This window comes from Mya arenaria, chromosome 3 (genome assembly GCF_026914265.1).
Source record: "Mya arenaria isolate MELC-2E11 chromosome 3, ASM2691426v1".
Lineage (NCBI taxonomy): Eukaryota > Metazoa > Mollusca > Bivalvia > Myida > Myidae > Mya > Mya arenaria.
This window is the reverse complement of record NC_069124.1, coordinates 75974601-75988192: the sequence shown is the minus strand read 5'-3', so window position 1 is coordinate 75988192 and position 13592 is coordinate 75974601. Positions and strand designations below refer to the sequence as shown.

At 38.3% G+C, this 13592-nt stretch overlaps 1 protein-coding gene across 1 annotated transcript; it reads right to left on the bottom strand.

Moving 5' to 3' along the window:
- Window positions 1-8213: 8213 nt before the first annotated feature.
- LOC128225635 (neuronal acetylcholine receptor subunit beta-4-like) lies at window positions 8214-12316 on the bottom strand. The gene is made up of 4 exons (XM_052935535.1): window positions 12029-12316; window positions 10483-10600; window positions 9025-9160; window positions 8214-8467 (listed from the first exon to the last, which is right to left on the bottom strand). Exons 1-4 carry the CDS (start codon window positions 12205-12207, stop codon window positions 8229-8231), a joined length of 672 nt encoding a protein of 223 aa, XP_052791495.1. The 5' UTR covers window positions 12208-12316; the 3' UTR covers window positions 8214-8228.
- Window positions 12317-13592: the final 1276 nt, after the last annotated feature.

Genomic DNA, 13592 nt, shown 5'->3' with positions numbered 1-13592 from the left:
TTGTGTCTGGTGCATTTGTAGAATTCTCTTCTTTGATTGATTCTAAATCAGGTGTCGAGGAGTCAAATAAATCGTTAATGATAGGCCAGGACGGTCGGCTAATTATTGACAACAAGTCCGCACAACAAAAAGTTAACGACATCAGTTGGTGGACAGATGCTTTCTTAGTCTACATGTCCAATTTTTTTTGGCTGCTCATCCGGGCAGGACTCAGGAATTATCAAAATATGGCCGTGACATCCGGCTAGCTGCCAAAAAGCCCCATAAACACATCAAATTTAGACGCATTTTTACAGCGATATCCCGATGTAAGGTCGATGCAACGTTGTTAAAGAATGGTTTCCGATTTGGTTTTAGTTTAGGATTTGAAGGGTCGCGCGAACCCATCGATGCAAATAAATTGCGATCGGCTAAACTCCGACCAAGCGTAGTTTTCGATAAATTGGAAAAAGAAATATTGGAGGGCCGAATGGCCGGGCCGTTCTTTAGTCCACCGTTTAAAAATCTTCGAATTTCTCCCATAGACTTGGTACCGAAGTCTGATGGCGGTTGGCGCCTTATCACTCATTTAAGCTATCAACGGGCTGGCGGTAGTGTTAATGACGGCATAGTTAGTCAATTAAAATCAGTATCGTACACAAAATTTGACACAGTGGCAGACATGATATTTAAATTGGGAAGATCAACGTTAATGGCAAAGCGTGATATAAAATCTGCATTCCGGCTACTTCCAATATCACCTAAAGACTTCGAATTATTAGGCATTAAATTTGATGGCAAAATTTATGTAAACTTAAATTTACCTTTTGGCGCCAGTTGTGCACCATATTATTTCGAGGCATTTTCGACCTTTATCCATTGGCTGGTAAAAGACATTTCAAAAATTCCATCACTTGATCATTATCTGGACGATTTCATATTTTGCGGGCACATGGAACTGGCAACTGCCAACATTTACTTTCCACTTTCCATCAAGTATGTGTACAGTTGGGTGTACCAATTAACGATGGAAAAAGCACGGACCCTTCCACTGTAATAGTTTTTCTGGGTTTGGAAATTGATTCTTCACAAATGCTTATTAGAATACCCCAGCACAAAATCGCAGAGTTGAAGTCCCTACTTTTGCTCTATATAACTAGGAAGAAAATAACGTTGCGAGACCTTCAGTCACTCGCTGGTAAATTTTGCTTTTTCGGCCAGGCAATTCGTTCAAGCAGAGCTTTTTTGCGGCGATTTTATGATGCAATGTCCGGTATAAAACATGAATTTCATAATATAAGGATAACAGAAGGAATGCGCGAGGACTTCCGTATGTGGCTGTTTTTCTTAACAAGTTTCAATGGAGTAGGTTACATTCCCGAAAATGCTTGGTTGGAAAACGAACATTTACAACTTTTTACCGACAGCGCGGGTGGAGCCGACCTTGGCGGCGGCTGTTACTTAAACGGCAATTGGGCATTTTTTCCATGGCCTCTTGACTGGAGCAAACATGAAGTCATGAAAGACATAACGTTTTTAGAAATGGTCCCTGTGCTGCTTAGCTTGTACCTTTGGGGTCCCGAACTAAAAAATAAAAAGATAATTTTACGAATCGATAACGAGGCTTTAGTTGCCATAATCAATAAACAGTCTGCGAAATCCAAACGCGTTATGCACATTCTCAGACATTTTGTGTTAAGATGCATGCGCCATAATATTTTGTTTAAGGCTGTCTATATTCGAACAAAACTTAATAATATCGCTGATTCTTTTTCACGAAAGCAGTGGGCGCGCCTTCGCCAGCTGGTACCCGACTTGGCAGAAAGGGCACCAATTCCACCACTTTTTCAGAGCATGATTTACGAAATGAGGCTCGACGACTAATTGGCTGTTCTATGTCCGGCAATACATTACAGTCGTATTAAGTCGGTTTAAACCGGTTCTCTAATTTTAGGCTTACGTATCAATTGCCAAATTTGTGGCCTCCATCCGTTGACAATTTGGTATTGTTTTTCTCATCTTTGTCACTTGATGGCTTAACCGCCAATACAGCTCGCCTCTATAAATGTGCTATCGGTGCCCAATGCAAGCTTTTTGGGTTCGCAGATACCACCGAAAATTATATAATCACTAAAATTATAACAGGCATGGGAAGGAATACACGCGCACATACAACGCGACTTCCAATAACGGCACAGTTATTATGCCTTATTGTTGAAACACTCCCATCCATGTGTATAAAACTATAAATATGTACGAAAGTGCCCTATTTACAGCGGCATACACTTTGGCTTTCTTTGGGTTCTTCCGCGTAGGAGAACTAGCCGTAACACGACAGTCTGTTGTAAATCACACGTTAGCATTTAGTGATGTAAGATATACGAGCGACGGCAATTTATTGCTTACACTTCGCAATTCAAAGACGGATAAAGAGTCAAAGGGTTATATTATGCAGATCAATAAAACCGGTAAAAGTGTTTGTCCTGTACACAGTTTAAATATTTTTCTGGCACGCAGGCCAAAGATTAACGGTCCGTTGCTGTGTCATATGGATGGTACTCCTCTTACACGCACACAGTTTTCTTCTGTATTAAAAAAATGTTTATCTGTTATGAACCTCGAATTTGCAAAGTACAACACACATTCATTTCACATTGGGGCAGCCACAACCGCCGCTATGGTGGGTTGCACCACGGAACAGATAAAAGAGGCCGGTAGGTGGACGTCAGACGCCTACAAACGTTACGTTCGGCATGAAAATATACATTTGGTCCCAAATTTACTTTAGGTTTGGTCACATCATATTACATATTATTTTTTTTGCTTATTTAGATAGAACGACGCGCGTGTGGGTCGTCGGTTCTTCAATTATTAGGCATGCCTTTTGCTACGCCCGATCGCACGACGCGAACCTGGGAATTCCCAATAGTGCCTTTTGGTGGCAGGGCTATGGAGGTCTAAGCCTTAAAGCGCTTGTAAGGAAAGTCACGTTTTTGAAACATATTAATGAAGATGGACTACCTCATGTCATGATTATTCACATTGGGGGAAATGACATTGGCCAATATCCTACTAAAGTGTTAATGGCAATTTTTGCTAAAGTAATAAGAGCGCTTAAAGATTTATTCCCATCAACCACTCTCGCAGTATCGCAGATAACGCCTCGAACAACATGGCGCTATTCGAGTAATAAGCGTGCAATGGGAAATGTAAGGCGCCGATTAAATGGCTTTGTAAAAAAAAAAACATATTAGGTATTGGGGGTTCCTTCATTTCTCATAATATAACGCCTGAACAATTGAAGTCCGACGGTGTCCACTTGAACGAGCAGGGCAATGCGCTTTTGATTCGCGACTTTAAGTCCTGCGTGTGCAGTTTGGTAAATCATTGAAATAAATATCATCAGGTTTGTCCAGCGACGCTTTATGATACGCTAATACACGTTTACGGTATGCTTTACCGTTCATTCAAGTTTGCTGCTGAGTAATGCGAGGCTCCTTTTCTTGTTGCTTTTTTGCTGCCGAGCCAAAATTTCCTTAAAGTATGAATTGTTTTATACGATAATAAACCCAGTTCTGTTTCGGGTTGTGATGCGTGTTATTTCTTTATGCTTATATTTTGGCGAGTTCGCTTCTAGTACCTAGAATCTCACATTGGCGTTCGGCAGCACTTAAATTATGATATTTATTAAGCTATTGGAATTATATAAATACAGACAGTATACTTAAAGTTAAAATGCTAATTTGTGAGTTCCGGCCATAGTACACCTTGACGGAATTCACGTTCAAATACTTAAGTTTATTTCATAATCAAACTCGTAAAGCCCAGTGGGGGCTATTCAAAACTGCTGCTTTGCCCTTTGGGGCGGTCGCCAGTAATACGCCAAGTTGGCAGGTGACCAGATTGCTTCGTTCGCTGTTCATGCTTGTGAATTCGTGCTTGTGTAAATAACATGGAGCCTCGCCATTAAATCCAAACTTTAAATGTAAATAAAGCAAAATAAAATTTTGACAAGTTATTTGCTCTGTTGTTTTATATAGCAAAAACGTATGGTTATGGTTGAACTTAGAGTAAGAGAAGCTAAGCGCTCCAATCGTTCTTGTAAGTTGAGGATTTATCGATAACATTTAAGTACCGAAATACTTGGTACACTAGGATGAAAGTGGCATGGGAATATTGGACTTTGAATAGATGTAATGAGCACTACCGTTTATTTCTGGTACTTACAAGTTGTAAAGATATCTATATTTTACGTTGCCGTATATAGTTGAAAAGATCTATGTAATTTCTTGTACGATGTTCCTATAGTGTATTCGCCATGATTATGATTGATGTTTGTGTGTCTTCTTTGTATTATATTTTGAAATAAATATTGTTTAAACTAAACCGATACTTGGTGACTACCAGGGAACTATAGTGTCTATATGTAAAGTAAGCTGCTTTTAAACTCCAGTGTGTGTTTTTGATTTTGTTTTGCTTTATACAATTGTATATGGACAGTACAAGGTCAAACTGTACTTTTTTAAAAATCAGTGGCGGATCTAATATAGTATACGACACGAAAAAGTCTCATGAAAATGACATCGGGGCCCGAACATTCGATAATGATAAATCGGCGCCCAATTTTGCACAGACAGCTGATTAAAAGTAAACAAATATGGCTTCCGTTATACGGGTAAGTTTACTGTTTTCAGAATTTATCCTATACCAGAAATATATTAAGTTGTTTTAAACTGTTCACATGTGCACATTATATGTTCGTCATTGCTTTAAATAATGTCATTGTGTGCCAACAAGATATGTGTGTGCATGACGGTGCATTTAACAAGTTTAAATTCAAACGTTGCCGCCTTGAAACTTTCCAATTCGGCTCTTATTAACAACCAGTTCTCGGAATCATGCTAGAGCCTAAATAAACACAGAATAATTTATTTGAAACCCCTTTTGGAATTTGTTGTCAAGTTGTTTTTACTTCAGTTAACATAAATGACAATGACATCCGAAGTTCAGTAACGTTGAGTGCAATCAATATACTTAAGTAACTGTAGGTTTATACAGTATTTATTCTATATCTTAAATGAGTGTCTGAGGTGGCTTAGTGGTTAACGACTTTGCTTTCAAATCCGTCGACCCCGTTTCGATTGCCCAAACCGAATAACATGATATATTTTTTAAAGGTTTATGTTATATCAGTTAATGCTATCTTTTTAATTCAATTGATCTGCCAAACATCATTGGCAGAGGCGACAAATGTGAATTCCATGTCATTATATGATTAAAATAATGCATTCAAAAAAAGTTTTATATGTTTATAATTAGTTGTGCCCCCCCCCCCATTTAGAAAGTCCTGGATCCGCTACAACAAATTGACAATTATTGGGTACTAGCTCTATGCTAAAATGTTGATGTATTTAACGTATTGATTATGTTTAGTAGCAAATATGTAGTCATGTAATTATCTCAGTATATGCGTCCTTCCTTAAATTTCTTTTTGCACGTTAACCGAAAAAACTGCTTTAAAACGAAATTTCCACTCCGGAAATGACGTCATAATTCAGTCGCATTTAATGTTTTAGAGCACTTTCTTGAAAATAAACACAGCTTAAGTGCCTGAATTTTGGTACGGTTTCTTTTAAGTGAAAAGGTATACTCTTAAAGTACTATTAATAATAGAATCGAACAAAACATGTCAAACAGCGTTAGACAATCGTCGTTAAATGTTTGACGACGAGATATTATCGGATGTATATGTATCGGGTTTGACAATTATGGAGAATTGAAACGATACTTATAGTTTCTAGGTGTGAATTCTATTCTTAAAAAATGGACACAGTGTCCAAAGGTTGTGCTTTTATTAGAATAATTGATTTCCTACTTTTCTTTGAAACAACGAGGAATTAATATAACCGGTTCCTGTCTTAATACATGTACTACCATACAATGATGATGATTGAATACTTTAATTCTTCTCGAAACCTAGCTAAAGAACTTCAGCGAACACGTTATATATTACCTTTCTGGACGTGTTGTGTTGTAAACATCAACAAATAAATATCAACATTAAAGTTATAATGGAAGCCAGAACTACTCGAAACCAAAGTTGCGTTATCCATCACAACTTATAAAAAATTGACCTGTTTTGTTAAAGATATCAATTTAAAGCTGCACTCCCACAGATTTTTCGTTTTTACGACTTTTTTTATATTTTGTCTTGGAATGAGCAAAGTTTTGCGTAAATATCTGCGAACTAGTGATAAAATATTGCTGACAAAAGATCAGATCGCAGATTTTCATATTTCCATTCCAAAGTTAATGTTTTATGGCTAAAACTGTTAACTAACGGTTTAAGGAAAAATGCATAAAACATCAATTTTTGAACTTAAACATAAAAATATGCAATCTAATGTTTTGTCAGCAGTCTTATAAATGACTGGTTTACATGCATTTTTCGCATACATTGGCTCGTTCCATGACAAAAACGTTCAATCTGTGAGTGCAGCTTTAAGCTGGCTACGACGTGCATCTTTTATTAATTGACATGTTAAGCGAATGTCGCATGAATTTATTAACACATAGTGGGTTTTACATTAATGACGTGTATTTTAGTTACCGGGAACGTGTTCTAGCCCCCAATTATGCGCATGCAAAATGGACATCACATTCTTCCCCTTTGACGACCAGATGTCCAAGTTAAAACTCGGCTCGTTTGCGTATGATGGATGTACTTACGGTCGTTTGATTTAAGTATGTTTCATTTGAGTATCATTACCTTTACAAAGTTAAATTGGCTTAAGTACCCTCCCCAAACAATTCAAATCCAATCTAAATTAATAGGACTTTCGTTTAAATTATTTTAATCTATCAACACATTCATCAAATTAACTCTCTTCCGCTGACACTAATGGTGGATGGTTATCGCTGTTATTGGTTTTTCTGAATTTGAACTAAGGCAACTCCAAATGGCAATGTAAGAAGTCGAAAATTAATTTCTGAAATGCACGGACGGACAAGGACGTCTAGACGTTGGCTAAGTTATTTCACAGAGAAACACATAACATGCAATTTGTATTAATAATTCCCAGGGTTAAATTTATGGTGTTTTTTTTGCAAAACGAGGATGCTGTTTCCAATCAGAAATTCAAAGGGACTTGAAAAAAGCTCTTTCCACCATTGTCACCCTGATCGTCTGCCCCGTGATGAAGAACATCGATATCGATAATTATGTTGATAAATATGTTTGTCTGACTTTGCATTCAATTTGAGGTCCTGATATAAAAACAACTGATACTTGTTTTGTAAAATTAAGTCATTGCCAACTAACTTTTTTGCATTTAATTTATATCTTTATCTACATATAGTTATGCATTCCCTATGTCTATATGTTGACTTCCCTAGTGGGTGTTATGTGAAATTTCGGATTCTAGGTCTTTCCATGAATGTTTGCCATGGGTATGTGTGTCATTATGTAGCATATCATTGTAAGCCGGCATAGCTTGTATTTTCTAAGCGGGATTTAATGTTATGTTTGAAGTTAATACAGATGTGCATAATTCTAAAATAAATCGAAATAGTTTAGATTTTGTTTCACATAAGATACATACACATTTGATACAAACCAGGAAATGTATCTTATTGCGGTATCTGTCCATTGATTACATTATAGGTGAACATGGATCCACCCAAGATCAGAAATGCCGCAGTGATGATCACACAGACGCCATCAAACCAGCGGCTGGCGTCCATCCACGACACTTCCGGTCGAGACTCCACTTGAGAGTATTCCTTAACACCACCCTCTTTTTCACCTATTTCAACAAAATCATTCGTTTCAGGAATATTACTTTCTTCGTCAATGTTGTTCACAGTCGCGTTTTTGCTAGTACACAATAACATTTTCGTACTTCTTTTTCCACAATTAACCAGAGCCTGTAAAGTGGAAGGAACCGGCTTTCCAGATGTCGCCTTGGACGACAGTTTCAGAGTGACGAGGTTGCACAAACAAGTGACGCCGCTGATGAACATAGCGAACACGAGGAAGTAACACAGGGAGGCGATCCCGTCCCCGTTTGATGGTAACTTCTCTCCGACCATTGATATGAACAAGGTCACTGACAACAAAATAGTCAGAGAGTACGAAATACGCTCACCGGACTCGACAGGAATATAGAAAACGAAAATATTCATGCACGTAAGGGCGACAACCGGGAGAACAATCGTTATTGTCACAAAAGCCGGTTGTCTTCGCAATCTTAGCTCAAATGAAATAAGGATTTAGTTCCGAAAGATTTGTCAAGTGCACGCATGCCTATTAAACTCCATGAGGAACTAGGCTCATAGCCAGGCAGGATGGCCATTTCTCCCTTCTGCACGGAAACCAGCCTCACATGGTCCGCTGTGTAGCCCATGACAATCAATGTGACCGCACACCAGTGCTCGTCCCACGGATATGACGTCATAACTAACGGACAATTGGTCGATATGAGGTCTCCTGAAAAGGGCGAAAAATAACAGCATCTTGCACGTGCATTCAAGGTGGACTTATGGCACGTGCGGAAAACATGACGAAGCTTGTCAAGTTACCGGCCATGCAGCGTGCCCAATGATCCGATATTTCGATATATTTAACATACATGTGAGTAAAACTTGCGTGCATATCCGAAATGTTAAATTCAAGTAAATGTTGACGTTTAAATACACCTTAGCAAAGCGTGCAAAGTAGTAGTAGTTGTTAACTGGCGCCAACGTTATTACGCGCGGTAGTTTGAAGTCAATGTAAAATCATTCTCAAGAAACGTCGCCGTTTTAGGTTAATAAATATAAGCGCTATGATATTGTTTTAGGAATACATGTTGTTTTGGCTGTGTCTTACTAAAACACCTCAATTTTAATCGCATTTTATTATCATTTTTATAATTTAATAGAATGCAAAGACGCTCTTGTGGCACGATGGATGTCTTACCAACGGTGGAGAAGACAACGATTATCAGGCCCGAAAAAATATGATTCAGATGAATGTCCGTTATGCTTAAAAGGCACGCCTCCTACCTAGCGCTATAGAGACTTGTCCGTTGTAAGTATGTATGGTGTAGGCCCTGTCTATGTCCTGATAAAACATGCCCCTTGTTGCCGGGTTTTCTAGTACCACATCCGGACGCCACACGCTCGTCGCCGGACGGAACACCTGGACACCAATGGAAATATAAGCAACAACAAGAGAGCCACGATAACCTTCTCGCTCACTTGATGAAAGGTTTTTATATCTTTTATTGGTTGTGAAACGTAAGCAATCACTGCTGTGGTAATGTTTTTTGTTACCATCTGACAGGGCTTTGTTATTGCCGTAGTTTCAAAAGTATGGATCCACCATGGATAAATTAGGTCGTAAGTACGTGGTCAAGAACAGCAAGGACAGTATTGATATCCTTTAAACTCGAGATCCAGATGTCATTGCTGTAGCTTAAACAATCAGAAAATAGATGACATGGTTAGACAATACCATCCAAGTAAAGACAGCTACAAATCTGTAAACATGGTCCGATTTGCAAAGGCTGTAGTATAAAAAATACGACAGTAGGTTGTCAGGTCTTGGTAAAGTTCAGAACATCAAATATGTTTGCAAAGCTGCCAACATTGTCCAAGCTTCAGCGCAGTTACTTTTCAAAACTATTGTTTAAGTGTTCTTTCTAGAATTCCGATGGCAAACAATCGAATCCGGGAAAAATATAAAGGAATATGGTAGAGGACGCGATTCTGCAAGCAAATATGATTGACTAGCATTTTGGCCGTACGGTTTTGGACGGCGCCGGGGCACTGTTGTCCTCAAGGGGATTATCTGATGGCATTTATAGCAGAGGACCATTAAAGGACGCTTTATGCTCATTATCAAACATCTGGGCATTGCTATTTGGACATAAGTGTTTCCTAACTTAAGTCGTTGTGAAACAAGCGAGACTGTGTCATTTTTCCCGTTCAACTACCATGACAGCCTGAATTCTTCAGGAAAGCACATTCATGATACGGAGGAATCGGAAAGAGGACCACCTAAGAAACACTTCAATAAATGTTGAAATGACACAGTGGTTGATGGGGGAGAGGTTTGAAGCAATTGATGACGGCGTACGACGGGCTGGTCACAATAGCCAACCACGCGCACGTTGTGAGCTAAAATCAACGACAACTGAACATAAACAAATCGCCATGCCAATTACTTTGCGAGAGCGGCATATTTTATTAGCATTTTAAAGCTAGATATCTAACAGGTTTTTTATTATAAATAATCGATTTGTGTTTAAATACTGATTTAATATTTAGGTATGCGGTGGTCGATATTTAAGTTTTGTGATTGTTTTCGGATAAGCAACATCTATAACTTCTCAATCTTAATTACTATTTACGACAGTATAAATTTTAACGGAAAATAATAATTCGCGAGTATTCCATGAGTCAATGCCTTGAAAGCCTTGAAGCCCGTTCTAAGGTTTAATAACTATACTTATCCCGTACCACACGCGTGTCGTTGTAGTGGGCGGGGTCCCAAGCGAGCCGCTGGTCAGTCCAGGTCAGGATGACAACACTAACCATCTCCAGAGTCTCCTCAACCTCACGTAGGCTCTTGATGCTCCTTAAGATACAGGGATGGTTAAGTAATAATTACTGCACCCATAATGTTGTCTACCAGGTATCCGTCGGACATATTTATATCGTGAAAGTTACGTCATGGTGCACGTTCACGTCTTCGTCGGCTAATTATGCTATAATAGCCTTCACGTGCCGTGATAATCTCACGGGTGGAAACGATAATGATTTTTTGAGGATTCCTTTAGTACTATATACAGTAACATGGTTATTATCGTCATATAAATAACATTCTCATTGAAGAGGCCACGTGTTATGTGTTTAGCGCGTTTAACATCAAATAAGATTGTTTTTGAACTAGTAGACTCGTTCATAAACGGGTCAATAAACCCTGGGGCACATCTGGTCACATGGGTAAAGTTGACCCCGGCAAATATGCCCCATGGGCAAAAAGTGGGTATGTAAACACAACATAGTCTATGTTGTTGTTGTTGTTTTTCCGTTATGAAAACAAATAAAGTTTTCTGTGTCGCTCACCTGAAAAATAAGTCCCTGACCAATGTCAGTTTCTGATAAGCATGGTTTGAACAAACTTAGAAAGTAGATTGGTTGTTTCGGGCACGGGGTTTCATCAAAAGATAATACACTGAAATTATTATACAAACAAATTGGGTCCGGATGGGCACATCATGACCATTGAGTTAAGATTTTCTCAATCAATTCATAACCAATAAAGGCAGTAATAAAGGTGTTTTTCTTGGTATGTATGGGTTCACTAAACCAGAACAGTTCGCATTCAAACAAACTCGAGGTTATCGTCAAGAGCGGCGAGTACATGCTTAGATGTTGGGGTGGAGAACGTTGGATTACTCCCCTTTATTTTGTTTTTTTAAATAGCCTGCACGAATCATATCGGGATATTGATAATACACAAGATCGTGGATGAAGGGAGGGTAAACATGAAATGACATTCACGTGAAAAATAAAGTGATGCTTTACGAATAAACTCACTGTTCGTATCACTTTTAGTATCAAATACATGTATATCATTTTTGAGCGAGATATGTGGACAAGTAATGTTTTAGATTGAGTGAGTGTGTGACTCTGTGAAAGTTCAAAGATATACGACAAACAAATTTACACATAAATGATATTCAATGTAATACATACGGTATCCTTTTATACGAGAACAATATTACACCCGACATACGTTTTTTTTATGCATCATGACGTCAACGGTATCAAAATCAGTTTAAGCCAGCACAAGTTGTGCATGACGCCAATGACGACAATACCGAGGATGTTAAAAGGCAGCAAATTAACCTGAGGAAAGCAAACAGTATAATTGTACATGTATCTACAAATCGGAATCAAACAAGCTCTGGTAGATTTCTAGTCTCTGCAGACAACCGCACCTTTGAGTTGTTACAAAATTCCTAATCGATCCTAATTAAAACAAATAATTGACACTCACTTTGGTCCCAGGTCCACACTGACCAGGGTTGGCTGTGACTGGTCGAGGGCGCCGCGAATCTCCTTGTTGTATACATTCGGCGCGAACAAGTCGTCCAGCAACCTCTGTACGTCCGCCAGCATCGCGCAAGTCACCAACGATACGTGCACTACCACATGCACGAGAATACCGAGCATCATGACTTCCGACAGACCAGTTTCGTTGTTTCAAGTCACCCAAGTCTCGGAGAAGTGGACGTCCGAGGGCGCTAAGTTCGGTTCGATGTATAATTTATTTCCACCATAAAGAAATAAAATAGTCCACCCACCTTACGATCGAAAATCCGAACATTGAAAAATTGATGAATTCAATAGAGCTCCGCTAGTTTAATTCTGTCCAGGGTGATTATTTCATAGATACTTCATGAATGCATTAACCGAGAGCATCAGTGCATAGTTCTTTCATGTGAATGGAGTAAAAAACAATTATCTAAATCAATGGATGGTGCTGTTATTACAAATGAAACAAGTCACCAGGGAATCCTTGGGCAAAGTAGACCTCTTAATTATCTAAAATAAAATCATCATAAAACAATCAAATATTGGGACAGTACCAAGCATCCCAGTCGTCCAAGAGAATCCGCCATCCAGGCATCCCCCTTCCACGACTGGTACCATGTATTTAGCAAACTATAATACTATTAATTACTATAAATAAGTATATAACAAATTTAATACTATTCCGATGATAACTTTTATGTCATGTCCAGCTTAAGAAGCATGTGTGTTCACTTGTCCGATACTAACAGCATTTGAAAACGTGTTTTTTCTCCCGAAAAAATATTTTTACAACATACCTGGGCAATCTATACCCATGCCACAAACGTCTTTCATTTTAGATTAAAGGTATTCAACTGGAAATCAGTAAAACATTAGCTGCATACTTTCTTTTTCAACCTGTAACAAATCAAAATAGAAATACTGTATTACCAAAGAAAAAAATGTACGAAGTTTAGAAGCCATTAAAAGTTTCGGTGGTACCATGATAATACTGGTACCATGATAATACTGATGTGTAACTAAAGTGGGAATATTGCATCGGTATGTTGTCTTGATCGTATTCGTCATAGTTGTACCTGTAGTTAGAACATCGTGTAAAATCTCAATGGCGGAGCCAGCGGGGCGAGAGAACCTATCAAGCCCTTCTTGATGATTTTATATAATGTGTTCTAAGACTGTCTTAGATTATAACCTACATTTCCAGACAATGAAAACATGACCACATATTTTGGTTCCCCGCCTGCTAAAACGGGTTTCAGTTTATGCATTTAGAACATATTATGTAAAACCTTAATGACTAAGAAGGGCTCGCTCGCTCTTACACAGAGTCCGATAAGTGAATTAGGTACTTTAATTGAAGGTTTATAATTATAATCTTAACTATTTTTTTATAAAACACAAACGTTAATGGGTGTATGAAATTATGCTTCGGCAAGAAAAAATAAGTTGTGTCGATAAAGTTCATTTGTTTTGCATGGTCATTCTATGTATACTTTGTTAATAAACATGTCGGTTTATAACATTCC